We start from the raw sequence: 22,935 nt of genomic DNA, 5'->3' as shown, positions 1-22,935 counted from the left end.
GTTAGATGCTGTACATGTCACGGACTCGAAAGGGATTATTTTCTTGCCAGTTAAAAAATGGCAGGAGCAATGTGGAAATCCTGTATTCAGAGCTTGTTAGAAATCTGTATGTACCTAGAAGTCAGACTCCTGCAGTCTGTTTCCTCACAGCCTCAATCTTGCCTTCAGCAGCAGGTCAGAAGAGATGCGGATGTGTTACGGTTTTGCTTTTCTTCGTTGCAGGGATACTACCGAGCTGGTTATTCCTTGCTGCAGTTGCTCAAGCCTTATGAAGCTGCTCACATGTTTTTCAAGGGTCTGCGACTCGTGCAAGTCAACCAGGACCAGACCCAGTTTGCTGATTTCTTGGTGGGAGTCTTCACCACGATGGGCAGTAAGTCAGGACTGGGGGAGGCCCGCCCTCTTTCTTTCTTTTAAAGTGCTTGTGATTTCTTTGAAAGCCTCCTGGGGACTCAGGTTTCTGGGGAGATAATTACAGGGTGTTTTTCTTTGTGGCTTATTTATGTAGCTTGAATGAAACTGGTTTTTACACTAGAAAGCACATGGGAAGCTTTGTTGACTGGGGCCTTTGTGAAAACAACTGGGTCTTTTTGCACAAATCACTTAAAGCTGTCCCAATTTTTCAGTTTTGTTTCAGACTTATTAAGTTTTCTGTGTTGCTAGCCATAGGGATTTCCCTACTTATACTACGTGTTTTACGTGATTTTTGCATGTATCTCTCCAGTGTGTCAAGAAGATGTTCCTGTTTGCTATGAAAACAATCTGAAAAGGCTGAGGGAGGGGCCTGTGGAAGCTGACAGTCTACGAGGGACACACCGGGTTGGGCGGAGGGTGGCGGTTTGCATCACTTATTGGGTTATTAGTCTGAAGACCTGACCCGTGAGACGGCTTTGTCAGTGGCCTGGAATTGGCAAAAATAGACAGTTATGAAACACAATGTAATATGCTCCCCGCCAGGGACCAAGGAGCTCTTTCCCTGGTTATCACAGCGCAGTCTAAAGTTCTGCCAGTGGTCAGGCTGTTGTTTCCGAATACTGTGTTTGGTCAAATTTAAGATTGCACTAATTCAAGATGCGCCACTAATTTATGTTCTGCCGTTGAGACAGTGTTGATAGCAGCACACGCCCCGATTCTAGAGATGGTAGAATGTGAACAACGGCACATGTTAGAATTGCTGGAGAATGCTCTCAGCTTCGAAATGGGGAAATTACTGCTGACGATAGATTCAACTGATATAGATCCAGCTCTTCCCATTGCAATTGTGGGGAAGCAACTTTTGTGGTCTGTGGATGGGATCCTACAGATTTTTGGCAAGTTCGGCACAGAGAAGGGGAGAGAGCAGTGTCAGGCAGTGGGTGGGAAGGGGTTAGAGGTGGGCTCAGCTGTGTCTCCCGGCAGAGAAATAAGTGTCCAGACAGGTGCTAATGGGTCGCAGCTTTCCCGTCAGCCTTTTGCCGACAGTGACTAAAGCCTGCTTCCCTTTCCTCTGAACCTGATGGCTTGACCCATTCCCTACGCTTCTTCATTGTCCTCTGTGTCTTTTAAAAGCCACTGTTCTGTCAGAAGCCAGGCCAGAGTTATGGGAATTCCAGACAACTGTCTCTTGGTGACTGCCCCTCTAAGAAATCTGGATCCTGAGGGGGGCAGTTAACAGGATTTCTTAGGGTAGTGCATCCCAGACTTTTCTACCAGAGTATACCTGTTTGGAGGATGAATGTTATGCCCATGGCCCAATTTCTAAATTTTGAAAAATGTATTTATGAAAATTGTGTATCCTTTTTATACAATATATGTTTGTTTTGCTATTTACTCATTTTTGGAAATTGATAATCCTAAAAGAGGTGCCATGTTATTCTGGCCCCTGGCCTGTCGCCTTGGATGTTCTCATCCACGAGTTTGCAGGGTCATGAAATGCAAAAGGCCACTAGCTTGAAAGAGTGCAAATTGACTCAAAGAGCTGCTCGACCTGGGTTCCCGTCTTGGTTTTGTCACGAACTAGCTGCACGATAAGCCACGAAGCTTGATCTCATTTCTCATAGTTTCTCACTGTTGGATGAAAATGATATTTGTCACCTTTCTTAAAGGAAGTGAGTTTTATAACTTCCCTTAAGCGCCCACTTCCTCCTCCATATATGGAGGTGATAGGCACTGCCTTATTGGTTTGTTTGAGGGATTAGTATAACACCCATCAATGGGCTTGGCAAATAGAGAAGCTAAGTGAGTGTTGGGTCACTTTATGCTGCCTTAGGGGACTGACTTTCACTCAAAGTTAAAATGATTACCACTTCAATTATATAGGATTTTATATACTTTGAAAAGGCCCTTCTTTTTTTATTTAAAGTTTTAAAAATTTTTATACAGTTTTTAAAGGTTACTTTCCATTTACAGTTATTACAAAATATTGGCTATATTCCCTATGTTGTACAATACTTCCTTGAGTCTATCTTATACCCAGTAGTTTGTACCTCCCACTCCCCCACCCCTATATGGCCCCTCCTTTTTTTTTTTTTTTTTTTTGGCTGTGCCACGCAGCTTGCAGGATCTTAGTTCCCTGACCAGGGATCGAACCCTTGCCCCGTGCAGTGAAAGCATGGAGTCCTAACCCCTGGACCACCAGGGAATTCCCAGTTCTCTTTTCTTTTTGATATCTTAAATTTATCATTTGTCTATGTGTGGTCTTAATTGGACTACCTTTTCCTAGATGTTCTAGACTTTCCCCAAGTTAAAATTTCTAAATTCTGGAACTTTCTTTCAGGTGACCCTGTTGTTTTGCAAAGCTTCTTGCCCTGCTTTGATTATATTTTCACTACTGGATTCTCAACTGAAGTGTGGCAATCTGTAATAGAAAAGTTGGCAAAGAAAGGATTATTGCATGTAAGTGAAAGGAGATGGCTCTCTTGTGGGGAAAGTACATTCTTGCTTAAATGATTTCTTTCTGCTGGCACTGGGGGATTATAATTTAGTACTTGCTTATCTTGATGCCAAAGTAACTTTTAAACTTTAACCTCATTAAAGATGGAAAGTCACTGAGATATATTAGTTCGCCAGTTTCCATTTTTTAAGCTAGGAAAAGTTTGTGGCAGCCTCACTCTTTGCTGTGTCTCCACCGTCATCAAAGAAGTGTAAAGTCCAGATGCTAATGGTGATGTGGAATGAGGGAAATAAACAATTGCCTATTCATCTTCATAATCCTCTTTATACGGCATTTGCTAGCCAGGGCCTGATAACGTGCCTGTGCTTCTCAGAGGGTTGCTGTATGATTTCAAGGGACTGTTACCCTCAGGTAGCAGCAAGGCTGTAGGACCTGAATCCAGAGCCAGGAATCCATAGGATGGAGGAGCCCAGTGGACTGTGGAAACTGGGCTTCAGTGCCACACAGGTGCCTCCGTGAATCCAAATCCTCCCCAGTCTAGTCTGGACTAATTCCTTCCTCTCTGAGCCTCATTTCCTCATTTGGAAGTTGCAGGATATAAACCTATTCCCTCCCAGTTGAGGTGAGGATTAGAAATAGTGGACCAAAAGCACCTGATAATAATGTTCACTGAGGGTTTACAGTGTGCCAGACACTGAGCCAAAGGGGTTTTATAACACCTGGCACCTGTATGCTCAGTGCCCAATGAGTAGTAGCTGTCATTGACGGCAGCCTATAAGCGCTCTTGAGAATGGGCTGGCCCAGGCTGGGAGTTTGGTTAGAAAGGGCCTGCAGGCTTTTTAAAGCCAGGCAGTCCAGAAAAGTCACCAAAAGCCAGGGCAGCCTGTAAGGACTCTGGACCCAGGAAGGCTGGATGACTGTAGGATACAGGATTCTTCGGTTTTTGAGAAGGTCACGGGTGCTATTGGGAATCTAATGAAATCGATGGGACTCTCTTTGCACACACACATACACACAATTACGAGTGTAGCTTCAGGGAGTTCATGGGAACCCCCTAAAGTCTGGCCACGGGCTCCCAGAAGCACATCCCCATATTACAGTCTCAAGAACGTGGCAGTGAGGGGGCAGAAAGCAGGCTGCACTCTTGGGGAACCAGGAATCAGAAATCCGGGGCCCTGTTAACAAGAAATCTGGGATCTTCTCTTTTCCGATAAGATGAGTAAACTAAGAGATCTTTCTAGCTTTATTTTAAAAAGTGCTAAAATTCTGTGATTCCAAGTGTCAGGGTAGATCTGTTAGTGGGAGGCCCTAGGCCTCATTAACAGGAAAATAGTTCCATTTACAGCCCCCAGGAAAGAACCTTTTACGTCCCCTCTTCCCCACGTGGGATGAACGTGAATAGAGCTCCGTAGTCTATGTGGAGAGGGAGGGAGTGGGAGCCCAGTAGCTCCTGACGGGCTATCACCCAGCCACGGAGGCCCAGGAATCCAGCCCAAGTGGTGGTCCCGTATCCTACCAGCAGTGGAGCCTAGGCCATTTTCAAACACTGCAGACGGAGGCACCTTATAAAAGCCAGGTCAGCCATCAGGATTGTCAGAGCCCTGAACCTGTCATCTGAGAGAGTCTGGGCAGTGGGGTCTGTTTAGGGTGAACAGTTAAGAGTGGGCATCAAACTGAAAGAAGCTGGAAGCAAGATGTAGCCATAGACTGAGTTCCTGTGGTGCCACGCCCACCGGCAAGAGCATACGTCAGGGACGTGGATTCTGAGACTGGGTCTCCAGTCATGGCCATGCCAAGCCTAGAACTCCTGGACCAGCTGGCGTACCTGGATGATCCCAGTAGGGGCCTCTCAGGATTTGCTCTCTGTGTGACCTAGGGAAAGTTGCTTAACTTCTCTGGGATTCAGTTTAGGGTCAGTGGTTTAACAACGGACTTCCTGAGGAAAAAAAAAAAAAAGTCCTGATCTGCGGCATTTGCCACTTCCTGTAGCGTAAATTCTCTCGATTTCAATGGCCAATTTCAAGCTGCTAAGTCGACTGGAGGACTCAGATTTGGGAAGAGATGTGCACAGTGAGCTCTCACTTTATAGGAGCTGCCCCAGCACACCACTCGATAGGGTCTCATGGACCCCAAATAGCAGTAATGTGCTAAAGAATTAATTGGGATGGGCTATTTCAAAAGGATTTGATTCTTCTACTTGCTAAGCTTTAAGAACTTTGCAGGAAATTACTTGTTTACCTCCCTGCCCCTGTACTGTCCCAATGCTGCCTGCCATCGGCTGCTCCTGTCCTCAGCAGGCTTTGAGGAAAGGTGGAGAGAGCTTAGCTCTCAGCACCAACAGGAAGTTTGCCAGACAGAGACACTTTGGTTATCATGGCTCAGGCTGAAGAGCTTGGCAGGTGACTTAAAAAAAGAGACAGGGCTAGAGGGTGTCTTGTTCTGTGTTTTTGTTTCTGTGTTTTAAAGCTCAAGATTACTTTTGTTCTAGTAACCCATGTGGAGACCATTATTGTTCCAGCTTTTTCTGTTTCTCCCCTTTCATCAGTCATTTCTACTTCTGTCAGCGAGAAAAGACCGGCTACCGAGAAATCTCCGTGTCCCAAATTTATCACTGAAAAGTCTCTTTGAGGTAAGGTGGCTTCTTGACACATACGGTTTCAAGTCAGGCCACTTCCGGCCTGTGGTGTTTGGGACCTTCCCCTTCAGCTACCTCACTGCAGATTATGGTAATCTGAGGCTGGGGCCACAGCTAATCAGGGGTTTACTGATTCTAAACTTTATGGGTGGGGGGGTGGGAGAAGGGGGAATTGGATGAGGGCGGTCAAAAGGTAACCACTTCCAGTTATATGATAAATAAGTCCTAGGGATGTCATGTACAACATCATGAATATAAGGAACACGGCTGTATGTTCTGTATGAAAGTTGTTGAGAGAGCAAATCCTGAGCCCTCTCATCACAAAAAGAATTTTTCTTTTTTTAATTTAATGTTGTATCTATATGAGATGGTGGATGTTGACTAAACTTGTGGTCATCATTTCACGATGTAGGTAAGCCAAATCATTTTGCTGTACACTTTAAATATATACAGTGCTGTATGTCAAATTATATCTCAATAAAACTGGAAGAAAAAAACCCCAAACTTTATGGGGAAGGAGTTTGAAGTTTCATATTGATATGGCAACTGCCGTAATTCTTCCTGTGTTTTTTTTTTTTCCAGAAATATGTCTTCATTGGACTTTATGAGAAAATGGAACAGGTGCCCAGGCTAGTCCAGTGGCTCATCTCCATGGGTGCAAGCATCGAGACCATAGGACCGTACCCTCTGCATGCCCTCATGCGCCTCTGCATCCAGGCCAGTGAGTTCTCTCCTGGTGGTACGCCCACCACACTGCCCTCCAGCTCGGACTTCAAGGACTGCACTTAGCTCAAGTGAAACCAGAGTGTGGAGTATTCAGATGATTTGAATAGTTCATGATTTGATCATTCAGATGAATGAAGGCAGCAGGGAAACAGCATCATTTTTCTTTCTCCCAGGACCTCATAGCTAGAGGCCCACACTGAAAGGATTCTGTGTTCTCAGACAGATCCTGGCAGCAGAGTGGAGCCCTGGGATTCAAGGACGGGACTTGGGACAGACAGCCTTTGCTGGACAGAGCTCTCAGGGGAGCTGTGGAGGGAGTCTCCTCCCGGTGGCAAAGGCAGCCATGGTCTTTTTCCAAGTTCATTTCCTCTCGACTAGAGGACCAGCTACTGTGGGGAGTGGGAGGGGGGAAACCCCAAGGGAAACACTGGCTATTGCTGATACAGTTTGCTTGTGGTTCTTTTAAAGGAATCCTATTTTCATATATGTATATATAATTTTTCTTTTTTTAGTCTTCACCACCTGGCTATAGGATTTGAATTTTAAAATATTTTTATCAATCATTAAAACACACACACATACAATATCCACATTTACGCTTTAGATAGAAGTCTGTTTTTCTTTTCTAAGCATATGTAGCTTCACTGTTGGACACTGACCCACACTATCTTAGAGCCAGAAGGAGCCAAGAGAACTTGTCTACACTGTCTTCCTCTTCTAGACTGTAGCATCTCCTCAGGATAGGAGGGGGGGTGACCAGTGGCTTGAAGACCTGAGCCCCCATCTCTGCTTCAGTCAGATTTGCCCTGTTGTTATACATTTCATCTGTTGGAGAATCCATAAAAGGTTTCACTCTTATACAGTGGATAAAACATGTAAAAGTATGAAGTCTGATTAAAAGCAATCTGATCCAATCCTCCCAGTTTCAAATTAGGTGTGCCTCTGGGTATGAAAGTCACAATTCCTCTCTGTGTCTACTTTTTAAGTTTGCTCCTGCAGTTAGAGGCAGGTGTGGATGAGATCAAGTCTTCAAGTTTATCCCCGATTCGTCTCTCAGAGGAAAACTAACATGGTGACAAATGGTGTCCACAGAGTTAGCAGAATTATGTGGCTTTCCAGGACCTACAAGGAAGGAGTCTGGGGAAAGAATTTGAAATCTTTGTCCTATTGATAGTAATGTAGTGGGGTAATGATTGTTGCCCTGCCCAGGTCCTCTTTACAACCAGTGCCCCCAGCCCCACCTGCTGCACCACAGCTGCCTCCTTTGCCAGGGAGCTGCTCTTTGCCAATAGGCACCATCTCCCTCTCTGGAGGCGGTTCTGTAGCTCTGGATTGATTGACACCGGGGTACAAAAGGTGAGCCCCTGCCTCAAGGTGGGTCAGCACTGTAGTGTAGTTCCTGCTCCACAGCTCCCCGTGGGATCAGGCTGAAGCCGACTCAGCTGAGGCCACATCTCTGCTTGCCTTCACCCCCTGCCCTGCCCTGCTTCCCTCCCCGTCTTTCTCCCTCTGTCAATAAATCACACGTACAAGAATCCCTGTCTCAGGCTGTGCTTCTAGGGAATCTGACTTAAGTTTCCTATGAATAACTTTATATGACTCATCCTTTCAGTGCGCAAACTCTGTGTCTCCACACCTGTTTGTGGCAAGTGACAGTGTGTGTTGGATGCCCCTTGGGTTCCCTCGGTGTGGTGCACAGTGATTTGCTTTGCAGCTTTTCTGTGTGTTGAAAATAACATCAGTAACTCATTCCTTCAGGGGAAAACCATCTTTTCAGGTGGTTAATGGACTACAAGCCCGAGTGGAGAGGTCGCATCAACCAGAGGGACAACGATGGCTGTACCGTCCTGCACGTGGTTGCCGCCCACTCCCCAGGGTACCTCACCAAGCGTAAGTGGCAGCTCCGTTCGGAGCTGTGCTGTGGGTGGAGTGACTTCAGGCGCTAGGGAACCCACACAACTGACCGCTTTACCCGTGCCATCCCGTGACAGGCTTTAATAGTCAAAAATATCAAATTATGCATTCCTTTTTTTTTTTGGATCATATTTTCAGTTTGCTTTTCAGAAAGAAGTTTACTCTAATATATTTTATCCTTGAAAGTCTTATCCAGTGATACTCTTGTTGAGCAAAAGTACTTACATAGCTTTAAATTTTAAAAAACTTTCTGTGATTTAAGACTCTAAGCATTAATTTTTTTCTGGATTTAATTATTACAAAATTATTATTACTACAGAGATCACCAAAGCAACATAAATATATTAAATTTTCTATAAGTAATTGTTAAAAAAAATAATTTTGGAGGGAGGTGAGAGAAGGATGTGTCATGGTGCCTTTTAAAAGGGGCTTGGCAGCTACTTAATTTTCCCTTAGGTTGATACTCTGGAGGTCAGGAGCTTTCACCTCCTTTGGGGCAATACTTTGGTAATTGCATGGGTTCCCTATACTATGTAACAAATCACCGTAAACTTAGTGGCTTAAAATGACACTCTAACTCTGTAGGTTAGTAGTCTGAGGTGCTCTGACTGAGTTTTCTGCTCAGTGTCTCTTGAGACTGTAATCAAGGTATTGGCTGAGGCTGCATTCTCATCTGGAGTTCCAGGCCTTCCTTCAAACTCACATGATTGTGGCAGAATCCGGTTCCTTGTAGTTGTAGGACAGAGGTCCCGTTTTCTTGCTGGCTGTCAGCTTCTACAGATCGCACACATTCTTTGTCCTATGGCCTCCTCTGTCTTCAAAGCCAGCAGGGGAAAACTTCTTGCACATCAGATTCCTCATACTTTGAATCTCTGCCCTCTCCTGTCTCTGACCTCTAAACCTTTGACCTTTAGGGCTCATGTGATCAGGCCAGGATAATCTCCCTATCTTAAGGTCAACTGCTTTGGGACCTTAAATACATTTGCAAAGTCTCATCATAGCAGAGTTTAGATTAGTATTAAATGGATAACTGGGAGAAGGTGTGTGTACACCAGGGGTTGGGAATCTCAGGGCCTGTCTAAGAATTCTGCCTATCACAGTGAGGTACTTGATGGGTAAGAAGTATGACTTTTTAATTTTGTCTTATTTTTGTAAAATGGGAGAAGAGCAGTTGTGACTGCGGAGATGGGGAAGGAGAACATCACCAGCAGGACGATACCTGGAATAGAGGTGCTTTGTTAAGGTGGTGAATTTTAGGAAAGCACGGGTACGGAAGCTGGGAATTGGGCATTGATTCCTTTAACCATCTGTGCTCACATAAGTCTTGGTACCTCCAGGGATACCCCTGTTACATTCTGAAATCTGTTGCACCTGTGATCACAGAGACACCTTGATGCTTGGCAAATAGATATGTCAAAGCAGCAAATGGAGCTGGCAGCCAGAGGTGGGGCTGCAAGGGTTGAAACAGTGACAAGAAGACCCTGATGCAAAAGCAATTGCCACTTTCTTCTCTTGTCTCCAGACAGGCTTTTTTTCTGGAAGTATATTCTGTTTCCTCTCTAGGGAATAAAGAAATCTGAAGTCACAGCTTGCTGTCATCCTTACAGCTGTAACTGTTGCCTAGTAACCAGATTCCCCCTCTCCTTGCTTGTTGCCAAGGAGACGGGAGAAAGGTAGAGGGGAGTGCACTTCTGAACCTCTTAAAAGCTATTGTCCTTCCCACTGCACACAGGTCTCCTTGCTCTGGGGACTTGGCTGAATTGCCCAAGGCCAGCAGTTCAGTTTCTATAAGCAGAGGGACACTGGTCCCCTTGCCCCGGGCTGTTCAGGCCGGGAACTGGGAGGAAGTGCACTCATGGGGATGTCTCCTTACAGAAGCAACCATGACAAACCGCCCCCCTGCTTCTCACTTTGGCCTGCTCTAGGACAAACAGACGATGTGCAGATGCTCCTGAGCTTTGGGGCAGACCCCACTCTGCTGGATGGACAGTCCCGGTCCGCCGTGGATGTCCTGAAGAGGAGCAAGAAGTTCAAAGCCATTGAGAAAATCAACAGTCACTTGGAAAAGCTGGCAGCATGTTCTAAGGACCTCTCAGGTACAGTTTCCAGGGAATTAACTCTTTAGAGGGGGCAAAACTGGTACAAATCAGTTTATCTTTTCTTGGTACATGAAGATGGAAGTGAGCACCCCCCCCACACACAATCTTTGGAAAACTTGTTTGCTGTTTTTGAAAGATAGAATGAGACAACTCTTACTGTGAGAGTGTCTACCGCTTTCTGGAAACTTGGCAAGTCTACCTTTGGGCAGTAAGGGTGATTTTTTTTTCCATGCATGCACACAGTAAGAAAGAAAAAATTCAGACAGACCATGAGATAACAAAAATCAAGCCCACTTTTGAGAAACAACCATAGCTAACAATTAAAACTACACTTATAGCTCTATTTTTTGAGCTGTCAGTTTGGGACAGCATATATGGACTAACTGCTGTATAAGGTAAAGTGCAACAAGTCAGCCCTCGTTGTTGAATTTTGTCTAGTAAAGTTATTTGTGTCATTTACATCCTATTCCTTAACTCTGGGTTTTCTGTGCTTCATCTATAGATTGATTCTGAACATTGAAAACCATTAAATCACATTTACATGGTAGTATGATTTCTACAAATAGTAGCATAGTTGGACCCATAAAAAAGAATCACCAAATGCCCCGAGAACTTTGCTCTTTAAATGTGATACTCTTTAAGCATCCTGGCTTGATGAAACATATACATACACATTATTGTATATGTGTGTGTATATATGTATGTACACACATATATTTTTAGACTTTATTTAGACTTTAGTTTAGACTGTAGCCCCAGCACATATATATTATGCTTCTTTTAGTTCTTGCGCTCATATGTGGCTCTTGTGGCTCACGCTGTCTGTCTAGATTTTTCTCTTACTCTGCTAAGTACCAACCCCAGTAAGTTTTTCATGGAGGAGATATGCATAGTAGACTCCTGGTGTTTTTGAAAATGTCTTTATCCTTAGATTGAGAATTGGTCTGCATATAGGCATTGTATTTTATCGATCCTCAGTTGCACTTTCCCCCCACATTTTGCCATCTTTGAAACTGGAATGTGTTTCACAATCAGTGACGTGTCACAGTTTAATGGCAGCGTTTTCTGGTGTGTCTGACAATCTGGGATCTCTTAGATTTATGAAATACTCTGTAAAACCTCGTTCCTTACAACTTTGTATTCTAGCCTCCGTTACTGATTAGAAGTGATGTCAGTTTCATTTATTTTCCCTTTTAGAATTTTCTGTCCTTAGAGTTGTGGAATTTCCCTGGGATGTGTCTAGATGTGGGTCCTTATGCATGCTTCTTGCCTGGCACCTGCTGGCCTCTTTCAATCTAACTTTTTTTAGCTCAGAGAAATTATTTTCTATCATTTTGTTCCTTTCCAGCATCTCTTTGCCACCACTTTTACGTGGATGAGCTTCCTGAATTTATAACATGTCTCTCTACTTTCCCTAACGTTTTCTATCTCCTTGTTTTCTTTCGAGATCTTTAACTAGGACTTTAGCGTTTCCTTTTATAATTCAGCTTGCCTATTGCATTTTTTAATTTGGAAACTCAGTTTTCATTTCTAAGAACTCTTTCTGGTTCTCTGATTGTTTCTTATCTGTGACAACTTGTGCTTGATTGACATTTGCCACTTCTTCTTGAATGGCCTCTAAGAATGGTGAGAATTTTTTTAAAGACCGTTGTCCTCTCTTCTGTGAGTTATTTATGTTTTTGGGGGGCTTAGTTGATCCCTCTTCTTGCTTCTCTTTTGTGCTGTTGCTTTTCCTATTTTATCTTCTGATCTTTGGATGGTTTGTATTTATGAATGCACAACTAGACTTATTAATACTTAATAGATGGTTAGTGCACATTTATTGAAGTTATTTGGATGTGTTTCTCCAGAAACACTCCCCCGCTGGAATGGGTGAGTAGGCGGCAGGTTGTAGGCAGCACATGGGGTGTGTGTGGTGGGGAGAGTGGGAGGCACCCTGCCAGGCTGGGGATCGTGGCAATTTTCAGGGTCAGGAAAGTTTTATGTGAGGGAGATTGGAGCTGCTTTTCCTTTAACACTGCCCCCTGTTTCCCCATCTATGTTTTAATTTTTATTCATTTATTTAAAATATCTCCTGTTGTTTCTGTGAGAACATGGGAATAAATGTATTTGCAGAGTCCTGTTTTTCTGGGATGTTCTTTTAAAGCTGTGATATGTCATGTTTAGTTTTTAAATGACTTCTCTTTTAAGGAATTGTAATTGTAATTCTGTGAGGTGGTGTAATTAATAAATTATTGTGAGAGGCCTCCTGAGAGCTTATACCTGTAACCTCAGTTTCAGGATGGTTTCTACTGTTTGAGAAATTGAAACTAACCAAACAGATTTCTCTGCCAATGAATTTCAAGGTTTTAAAATAAACTTTTAGAGAAGGACCACCAGTGAATGGTAGAAAATGGCTGATGTGCTTGCAAATTTATTGTTCATTAATTCTAATCTTAATTCTTAGAATGCTGTAGACTTTAGCATGTCATGCACTTTTGTTTTTGTTTTTAAAGTTTTGATTTTTTTCAGTTTCCTGGTATAATAGAATCTTAAATATCTGCTGATTCTGCCTTTCTCACTAGCTGCTGGGGGAAGCCAGAGCCCACGGGGAATGGGCAGGGTTGGGGTGTGAACCTGAGTGGTCCTGGTTACCTGTCTTTCCCGGCCTCTCACAGCCACCACTAGATGGCAGCATGTCCACCTTCTCCAGCAGCTGATGCCCGACTGTCCTCAGGACCAACAAGATGGGAGTCTTTGTTTTTCTCGCAGTTGTTTGTGATTTTCTCTGATTCACTAGTGCGTGGCCTTTCAGAGTGAGAACGAATCCAGGCCTCTGAAGCCTTTCTCTCTGGTCCTCCCCTGGGCGCCAGCTGCTTTCTGCTCTGTGAAGGCGCCTCTAGCTCTGCACTAAGAGGACGCGGACCTTCTCTGTGTGTCTGTTTCCCGCATAAATGGAGCCTGTGACTCAGAGGCCATGGTGTGTCATCCTCAAATCCCTCAGCATCACACAATGCCCTGTTTTCAGTAAATGCAGATGTGCGGTATTGATGATACTTTTTCCTCATTATAAAGCAATAGATTCTTTTTTAAAAAAGAAAATTTACAAAACATAGGAACGGAAGACAAGAAAATATTAATTCTGCATAAGCCCACCTGCCTGAAAAAATTAGTATAGTTGTGATTTAGTCATTTACTCTTATTCCATGCATTTATAGTTACACATTTTTATTTTCTTTTATAAAAATGAGATGGTTACATAAATTTCAATTGATAAAACATATGTAATAAAACTTACCAGTTTCACCTTTTTTAGCTCAAAAGGAAGATTTCATGCAAAAACAAAATCTCTTTGAAATGATTTATTTCTATTTTCTAACACTTCTGAGTGCTTGCAGCTTCGGAAGATCTCTTGTAGTTTTAATTTTTAATTTCAAATCTGCTTGTATATATCTACTAAATATGATCATTGTAGAAAATTTGTAAAAATTTCATTTTATATAAAAACAAAAATTTATTGTAATTACACCTTGGCATATTTTTATCCAGTCTTTTGGTTGCTGTTCAGTACTTACGTAGTCATCTTTTTTAAAAACCTTGATTATCATGTATAAGCAACTTTATATCCTGATGTTTCTTTTCTCTCTTATTAAGCTTATAGAAAATTTAGAGAAAAAAAAAAAAAAAAACAGACAAGTTCAGAGTAATAAACAAATCACCCGTACCTACCCAGAGATGCTGACCTAGGGTTACCATTGTCAGTGTTTCAGCACCTTTCCTTTTATGCTTTTTTATGTTGTTGATATGCCACTCTGGTTTCTTTTCTGATTTCAGGACCCTTCTCTGATCTGACCGCCTTCTTAATTATTCTGAACCACACAACCATGCGTTTATTATACAACTGCATCTAATTGTCTCTTTTGTCAAGCTTGGTATATTTCCGTTCAGTTTCAAGTGACTTTTGTACTAAACTAACTGCCCTGGTGGAGGAATGATGCCCTGAGGCATGAGGCAGGGGGACAAGTGGCAGCTTTCCATCTGCCTGGTGGTGAAGGAAGTTCCTCCTTTACCAAACGTCCTATTTTCCTGATTCGTGAGTTTTCACTGTTTTCTGTGTCTTCATAGGCATTCTAGGATGAAGGTGGGATGCCGAACCCAGGGGTGCTAGTCGATCATTGTTAACACCACACAGTTCATGTTCTTTGCCTCAGAATAGGCAGCTCACTGAGGTGATATAGTCTTCCTTTGCCAAGGTTTTCCATTTTCTTTTCTCTGGAGGTTAGTGCTAGGGTTAATGTTAGTTCTTGCTTCCATCTGGCACCGGAAGGTCTCTTGATTAGAGGGCAGTGGGCGTTTGCCCCAGAAGTTGGGGTGTGTGTGTGTGGGTGTGTGTTTCTGGTGCTCTGATCTGTTGAAAGGTGATCCAGGTGTGTGTCAGAAGGCAAGCAGCTGACATCGGAACTCTGCTTGGGTCCCCTGGGTCCTTTCCCATTGTTGTGTGCTCCCTGGTGTGCCTTCACTTTGCAAAGCCAGCACCTAAGGCTCGTTCTCAAGGAGAACCGCCTATGGGTTTATGGAGCCTGTTTTGCTCAGGCTCCTTCAAACCAGAAGTGCCTGGGAATTTACATCCTCCCAAGGCAGGCTGTGGCCGGTGGCAGAAAGAGGTGAGAATCTGAAAGCCTGGTTCCCTTGCCTTGGATGGCACAGCTCTGAGGTGTGACTCACTCCAGATCCCCCCAGGGGTCAGGCAAGGCACCTCCCCACCCCCACCCCGTGGGACTCAGCCTGAGCTCACACCCTGCCTGGTTCCTCCCCGACCCTGACCCGATCCCCCCCACCCTCACTGGTCTCTTCCTTCATAAACTACTTGCACACAAATCCTTGCCTCAGGGTCTGCTGTGGGAGATGTGGCTGATAATGGGATGCTTTTATTTTTCCATCTCCTTTAAAGTGTTCCTATTCTGTTAGAACATGACATTGAACATGCGTTCACCTGTTCACCACATGATAGCACTTATGCTGTGGGCCAGGCCCATCTCATTGGGTGTGAAAACAGATGTCCAGTTATCTGTTCAGTAGGATTCCATTTTAACCAAGAGAGCTTTCTGAGTGTATAATCTGATACCAAATAAAACATTTGCCCTTTTTCAACCTTTCTTCAGTGGTTGATTTCTACTCATGACTACTTTCTCAGTAAATTGAACCAAGGGGATAATGTTTTCCCTCTTATGGCCAGAGAGGTGGCTCTTTACTCTTGGCTTTTTCCACTTGCCAGTTAGATGCATGGGTGGCTGGCATGTAGTTGGATGTTGCTGCTGCAGTAAGCCACCCTCCTGCCATCACTTCCCTGAACTGTTGTATCAGTTATCCATTGCTGCATAACAAACAGCCCTCAAACTTAGTGGCTTAGAGCAACAAGCACTTATTTAGCTCATGATCCTGCAGCTCAGCCATTGAGGCTGGGCAGTTCTCATAGCCTTAACAGAACTCCTTCAAGTGTCTGCTTCTTGCTGATCTTAGCTGGGCTCTTTCACAACTATGGGGCTCAGTTTGGACAACTGAACTGATTCCTCTTTGTTTTATGATGTTTCTTACCTAGCCTGGACCTGAATAGAACTAAACAAGGCCTCTTGAGGCCCAGGCTCAGAACTGGCACAAAAATCAAATCTGCTGCATTCTCCTGGTCACAGCAGGTCATGAAGCCAGGCCAGAGTCAGGATCCGGGAGGGGAACAGGCACTTCAGTCTCCTGGCTCCACAGAGGAGTGGAAAGGTGTGGTCATCCTTGCAATCTACGAGGCTGTGATCTCTGCAGTCACAAGCAGCACCCGGGGGTATTTTGCAGGACTGAGCAATGGCGAGGGACCAGCTAGCGAGGGCGACATTTTCCGGAAGGCCTCTGAGCAGCTAGTGACGTACATGAATTCCGGAAGCCGCTTGTTGCAGAAAAACTTTCTGAAGCAAGAAGTGGTTCAGAGGTTCTTGCGCCTCCTTTCTTCTCTGCAAGGTAAGGTTTCTCACAACCTTCAGTAGTGTTCAAAGATGCTCTATGCACCTTAAAACTCTTTTCTACTATCTGTTTAAACATTGATTAAAAAATAAATGTCATGATCTACATGTAAAACATTCAAACAACACAGAACATTCTTCAGTGAAAAGTCGATCATCCACCCCTGAACTTCAGTCTCTAAATCTCATCCGCAGAGGCAACCTCTGTTATTAGTTTTTCATGCAGCCTCCTGGAATTTGCATATCCTATCTTTACTTAAAATACCACAGATGTTTCTCTTTTCTATTGGCTAGAACTCTACACTCCTTGGGTATTTCCAACCTTCCCAAGAAGCTCACACGCCAGTGCTGACACTGAGGTTCACATGTGGTTGAGTAGCATGACCCAAATAACTAAGTACTTGTTTATGGTTTCCCCACGTCTTAAAAATACTGATCTGTAACTTGGGGTGATGATGTCTCTCTGTGTTGGGTTTTGGCTGGGGACAGAAATCACATGAACCTTTTTCTGGAGTGTGGTGTGTTCTTGTTTTTGAAAGAAATCCCTCCCGACCTGGTCTATGACATTGACCGCGACTGTGCCAACGCCTTCATCAAGTTTTTACTGGAAAAACAGAAATGGCCTGAAGTGCTTCTGCTGCTGACCCGCAAAGTGAGTGGGGAGCCACCGTTCGGGGACTGTCTCATCAAAGACTGTGACCTCTCGAACCTCGACCTCTGTGCCATCCTCCCCCACCTCAGTGCTTGGGACCAGCGGAAGACCCTGCTCCTGGGCCACCTGATAGACCACGGAGGTGAGTCCCAGATGCTGAGTCAGCACCGGGGGGGCCATCCCAGGGGAGTCTAGGTGCCTCAGTTCATGGGGCTTTTCGCTTGATTTCAGAGATTCCTTTAAATTCTGCCTCCTTCTCTTCCTCCTCCCTATCTTCTCATTGGAAACAGTGATGGGTTCGATGCACTTTTGTGAATTCTTCCCTTTCTCTCTTGTGTAAGAAACCTCAGGCCTGTGGAGGGGGCCTGGGCCCTGGTGTAGCCACAGCCTCCGACTGGACTTTTCCCTGCACTTAGTATGCCACCTGGGTCCTTGTCAAACTCTGTGACATTCTTTTCTGATCCATGGATTGGGATTTGTGATGCTTGTTTTTTAAAGAAACAGCCAAATAATGGGTGGGTGGAAACATCTGCTGTTTTAATCAGCACAATCAGACTTGGCTGGATGTATGTCTGGAGTGTGCAGACATCTTGCTGGATCAGGTTTTATTTTAAAACGAATTTGGAAGCACTAACCTCCTCCTTACGCTCCCCACTACCCCCCACTAAGGCCACTACTAACTGGCCTTGGCCATGCTATTTATGCCTCCGTGTCCTCATTTATAAAATGGGAATGAAACTAGTCCCCCTTTCTTGGAGCTGTTTTGAATATTCAATGAGTTCATGGATGCAGAGTCTTGGCGGAGCGCCTTGGCTGTGGTTTTCCGCCTGCCTTGCCGTTTAAGGGGAAATGACCTTCAGAAGGAGTGATGCCACATTGGTCCCAACTCTCAAAGTGACTTACAACGCCTTCAGGCGTTGGCTCTACCCACGGGTTTCAGGAGATAGATGGAAGGTCGCCTGTGGTTTATGTCTTCAAACCCATTCCTTGCGTGGAGTGTTACTACCTTTGCCCAGAAACGATGGCGGTTATGGAATTCCTGTTTCGTTCCTGATGAAGCAAGCACTTATTGAGGGCCTCCCTGGGGTCGGGTGCCAGGGCCCCAGGATGGACGGTGAACATATGGCTGCCAGTGGGTGGCAATGCAGGAGGGCTGCAGTCCTTGGGGTGGAGGTCAGGGAGCTTGCAGCGCAGAGGGGAGGTGTGGACTGAGCTAAAAAGAAGGTGATGTGGCAGTAGGGATGTGTCAGGGAACATGGCAAATGAGGGCCGATGGGCATTCTCGGGAAGAAGCTTCCTAGAAGCAGAGGATGTGGGAAGCACGCTCACGTCCTGGTCACCGAGTGTATGTCCAGGACTGTGTTGGGCAAACACTGGGAGTTCCGTTGTTCACGCCATCCCTACTCCAGTGCTGATGGTGGTCCTGTGGCGGGGTGGGAGGGGGAGCTGGAGAGACAGAGGAGGTGAGGCCCAGGGACAGGACATCTGAAGGGGGCAGGCTTTCCCTCCAAGGGCACTGGGAAACCCTTGCCTCCCAGAAAGGGGGCGTGGCAGGAGGGCCTCAGAAGTCAGGTCAGCACCCCCTCCCTTTTTTTTTTAATTAATTAATTTATTTATTTATTTATTTTTGGCTGTATTGGGTCTTCATTTCTGTGCGAGGGCTTTCTCCAGTTGCAGCGAGCGGGGGCCACTCTTCATCGCGGTGCGCGGGCCTCTCACTGTCGCGGCCTCTCCTGTTGCGGAGCACAGGCTCCAGATGCGTAGGCTCAGTAGTTGTGGCTCACGGGCTTAGTTGCTCCGCGGCATGTGGGATCTTCCCAGACCAGGGCTCGAACCCGTGTCCCCTGCATTGGCAGGCAGATTCTTAACCACTGCGCCACCAGGGAAGCCCCATGTACCCCCTCTTGATTTGGGATAAAGGGCAGAATCGCCCTGGTCCGGGAAGGGAAGATCCCACATGCCGCGGAGCAACTAAGCCCGTGCACCACAACTGCTGAGCCTGCGCTCTAGAGCCTGTGCTCCGCAACAAGAGAAGCCACTGCAGTGAGAAGCCCGCGCACTGCAATGAAGACCCAATGCAGCCAAAAATAAAATAAATTAAAAAAAAAAAGGGCAGAATCGGTCCCGCCCCCCTCAGGTGGGCCCTGCTGACCTTGGCTCAGGGATGCTGCTCACCGGGCCCTTCTCTCTGCCTCCCCCAGCCTCGCCCGAGGGTCTCCAGGGCAGCCAGGAGCAGCCGCTTGCCATGTGCCTGAAGCATGGGGACTTCGAGCTGGCCTTCCTCCTCTTGACCAAGGGTGCGGACCCCCATAGCATTTCTCTCATGGAAGGCGACACTCCTTTGCATGCCGCGCTCCACATCTTTCTAGATATCAAAGGTAGGCCTTTATTTTGTAAGCAGTCTTTTTCTTGAGGAGGAAGCTGGGTGTTAGAATGGATGCTGTGCTCCTTGGTCTTTCCTACTGGGAAAAGTAACCACCTGGAAAAGCCCCATTTCTTGGCCAGGCTTGTATCTCCTGGCCCCTCACCCATAGCTTGATGGGAAGAAGTGACCATCATGGTGAACGGTCAGGGTGGGTTGATGGAGGAGGATTCTTAAGTTCCAAAGTCGGCTGTCCATAGCTGCAGATACTTTCCATTTATTTACACCATTTCAAGGGTCCTGACATAAAGGCTCTTACTGGAATATTTACGGTGATTTCTGGGTTTCTCCACCTTAGCACTATTGACAGTTGGGCAGGATAAATCCTTTGCTGGGGGGGCTGTCTTGTGTATTGTAGGATATTTACCAGCATCCCTGGCCTCCACCCACTAGATGCCAGTAACACCTCCTAAGTTGTGACCATCAAAAATGTTTCCAGACACGGCCACCTGTCCATTGGGGAGCAAATCGCCCCCAGTTGAGAACCACTGGGTTATCAAATCCTTGGGGGAAGTTCTGTGTTCTGAGGACCCCTGGCTGGCGTCTCTCTCCCCAGAAAAGCCATTCAGCACTCACAGGATTTTTGTGTCTTTCAGCTGACATCGGTTTTAACTTCCTCAGCCACCTGCTGGATCTGTTCTGGTCCAAGCCCACCGAGTTTTACTACCTCAACCCCAATATCCAGGACAACAGCGGTAACACGCTGATGCACATCCTCTTCCAGAAGGGCATGCAGAAGCGCATGGGGAAGGTGATAGGTCTGCTAGTGAAATTTGACATCAACCTCAACCTGAAGAACAAGGAAGGCAGAGACGCCCGGCACCGGGTGAAGAAGAACGACGCAGTGCTCTTGGCCTGGAACAAAGCGCTGCTGGAGAGCAGGCGCCGGGGCCGACAGGACGCTGCCGCCCACCTGGGGAAGCCCCCGCGCTGCACAGCCCCGGCTCACACGGCTCAGCTCAAGGGCTCCTCCAAGTCGCTGCCCTGCAGCGGCACTGCAAGAGCCCCACCCAGAGGAGCCGGGGTCCCTGAAAGCTGGGAGACCCTGCCGGATGCCCAGACTACGAGGCCAGAGCCTGGGGCTGCCAGGCCCTGTTCGCGGAGAGACCGCCTTGTGCAGGACATCACGGCTTTGATTCAGCAGGTGGAATTGGATCCGTCCCTCCAGGAGGACTGTCCACAGGACTCCGAGCCTCTGGAGACAGGAGCTGGCACCGTAGGAGAGAAACAGGAGCTACAGGGCGCCCCGGGGGCGGGGGGCTCTGACTGCAGCGGGAACAGCCCCGCAGTCCTTGAGGCCACGGAGGGACACGCGCAGGCAGGCCTCGGGACCCTGCAGCTCGTGCCTGCTGGTCGCAGGGGGACAGAGGGCAGCAACGACCAGGACGACCAGAACGTGCCGGAGATGGAGGCCTGCCTCCTGGACTTCGAGAACATGACGTGGGAGATCGAGTGCACTTCGGAGATGCTGAAGAAGCTGTCCAGCAAGGTCATGACCAAGGTCATGAAGAAGAAACTTATCCTTGCCATCCAGAAGCTCGGCAATGGTGAATGGACCAGGGGCCTGCGGAAGCGGCTGAAGAACTTGAAAGGAAGCATCCAGCTCTTCGAGGCCAAGCTGGACAAAGGGGCCCGGATGCTGTGGGAGCTCGCCATTGACTTCTCCCCACGGTGCAGCGAGAACCCCGAGAAGATCATGGCTGCGGAGCGCAGCGCGCACCCCACCGAGAAGGCGAGGCAGGTCTACACGGAAATCATCCGGATCTGGGACATCATCGTAGATCACAGCAAACTGTCGGACTCCATCAGGGCCATCTGCAGCGCCTACAACCGGGGCCTGTCCTGCATCCTGCGTAAGAAGCTGAAGGGTATCAACAAGGACCAGGTGTCCACCAGTAAGAAAATCCAAAAGCGGATACCCCGCTGCTACGTGGAGGACACGGAGGCCGAGAAGGGCGGGGCGCACGTGGATCCTGAGTACTTCCCCCCTGCCAGCGCGGTGGAGACGGAGTATAACATTATGAAGTTCCACAGCTTCAGCACCAGCATGGCCTACAACATCCTCAACGACACGATGGCCACGGTGGAGTACCCCTTCCGGGTGGGCGAGCTTGAGTACACGGTGATCGACGTCAACCCCAGGCCAGCGGAACCCATCATCCTCATCGGGCGGAGCGGCACCGGCAAGACGACTTGCTGCTTGTACAGGCTGTGGAAGAAATTCCACGGTTACTGGGAGAAAGCCGAGCAGGCGGGAAGCCCGCTGCTGGCCAGGCAGATCTGGCTGAAGCGAAGGTTGGAACTGGAACCCGGAAAGGAGGGTCCAGGTGGGGAGGAGGAGGAGGAGGAGGAGGAGGAGGAGGAAGGATCCACTGAGGTGGAGACAGTGGACAGCCTAGAAGAGGAGCAGGAGAGTGAAGCCTGTGCAGGGGGAGCCAGTGGGGAGCCAGGGGACCCCGAACAAGGGGTGGAAGGACCCGCCCCAGAACAGCCCCACCAGCTGGAGCATTTACATCAGATCTTCGTGACCAAGAACCACGTCCTGTGCCAGGAGGTGCAGAGGAATTTCATTGAGCTTTCCAAGTCTACCAAGGCCACCAGTCACTACAAACCACTGGAACCCAGTGTCCACAAACTCCAGGACCTACGGGATGAGAACTTTCCTCTGTTTGTCACTTCCAAGCAGCTGCTCCTCCTGCTTGATGCTTCTCTGCCCAAACCATTTTTTCTGAGAAATGAAGATGGCAGCTTGAAAAGATCCATCGTAGGATGGTCCATGCAGGAAGAGTTGACCGTCACCAACTGGCAGGAAGATGAGGAGGAGGCTGAGGCAGACGACTACGGTGAGGAGGAAAAAACTGTGGAGACACGCCCATGTGACAGTGACCCCCGGGTGTGCATGACATTTGAGGTGTTTGCCAATGAAATATGGCCCAAAATGATCAAAGGGAAGACTTCCTACAACCCTGCCCTGATTTGGAAAGAAATAAAGTCTTTTCTGAAGGGGTCTTTTGAGGCCCTCAGCTGCCCCCAGGGGAGACTCACAGAAGAAGCATATAAGCAATTAGGGCGGAAGCGGTGCCCCAATTTCAAGGAAGACCGGAGTGAGATCTATGGCCTCTTCTGCCTGTATCAGCAGATCAGGTCTCAGAAAGGGTACTTTGATGAAGAGGATGTGCTATACAACCTGTCCCGGAGGCTGTCGAAGCTCAAGGTGCTCCCATGGTCCATCCATGAGCTCTATGGCGATGAGATCCAGGACTTCACCCAAGCGGAGCTGGCGCTGCTGATGAAATGTATCAATGACCCCAACGCCATGTTCCTCACCGGGGACACGGCTCAGAGCATCATGAAGGGCGTGGCCTTCCGCTTCAGTGATCTGCGCTCTCTGTTCCACTACGCCAGCAAGAACACCATGGACAAGCAGTATGCAGTGCGCAAGCCCAAGAAGATCTACCAGCTGTACCAGAACTACAGGTCCCACTCGGGTACGTCCAGGCCTTGGGCTCTCCGTACAGGGGAGGTGCTTGGGCACTGACCTTGGGCTGCTGCTTTTGAAGCTGTGGCCTAGCTTTTGTTGGGTTCTTGTAGCTAAGGATAATATTTTGGAGTTTGTTAGTAACTACCC

At 47.0% G+C, this 22,935-nt stretch overlaps 1 protein-coding gene across 2 annotated transcripts in view; it reads left to right on the top strand.

Moving 5' to 3' along the window:
• Window positions 1-22,935, top strand: part of TRANK1 (tetratricopeptide repeat and ankyrin repeat containing 1) — a 66,694-nt gene that overhangs the window by 6,114 nt on the left and 37,645 nt on the right. For both annotated transcript variants that reach the window (XM_068557629.1, XM_068557628.1), the window contains exons 4-13: window positions 223-373; window positions 2,756-2,874; window positions 5,418-5,501; window positions 6,090-6,228; window positions 7,992-8,123; window positions 10,073-10,243; window positions 16,070-16,231; window positions 16,773-17,027; window positions 19,087-19,263; window positions 19,904-22,795. In XM_068557629.1, coding sequence (XP_068413730.1) covers window positions 223-373; window positions 2,756-2,874; window positions 5,418-5,501; window positions 6,090-6,228; window positions 7,992-8,123; window positions 10,073-10,243; window positions 16,070-16,231; window positions 16,773-17,027; window positions 19,087-19,263; window positions 19,904-22,795 — 4,282 coding nt within the window. The remainder of the gene's footprint in view (window positions 1-222; window positions 374-2,755; window positions 2,875-5,417; window positions 5,502-6,089; window positions 6,229-7,991; window positions 8,124-10,072; window positions 10,244-16,069; window positions 16,232-16,772; window positions 17,028-19,086; window positions 19,264-19,903; window positions 22,796-22,935) is intronic.

This window comes from Eschrichtius robustus, chromosome 12 (genome assembly GCF_028021215.1).
Source record: "Eschrichtius robustus isolate mEscRob2 chromosome 12, mEscRob2.pri, whole genome shotgun sequence".
NCBI lineage: Eukaryota > Metazoa > Chordata > Mammalia > Artiodactyla > Eschrichtiidae > Eschrichtius > Eschrichtius robustus.
The sequence above is the reverse complement of the archived record's forward strand: the minus strand, read 5'-3'. Positions and strand labels throughout refer to the sequence as shown.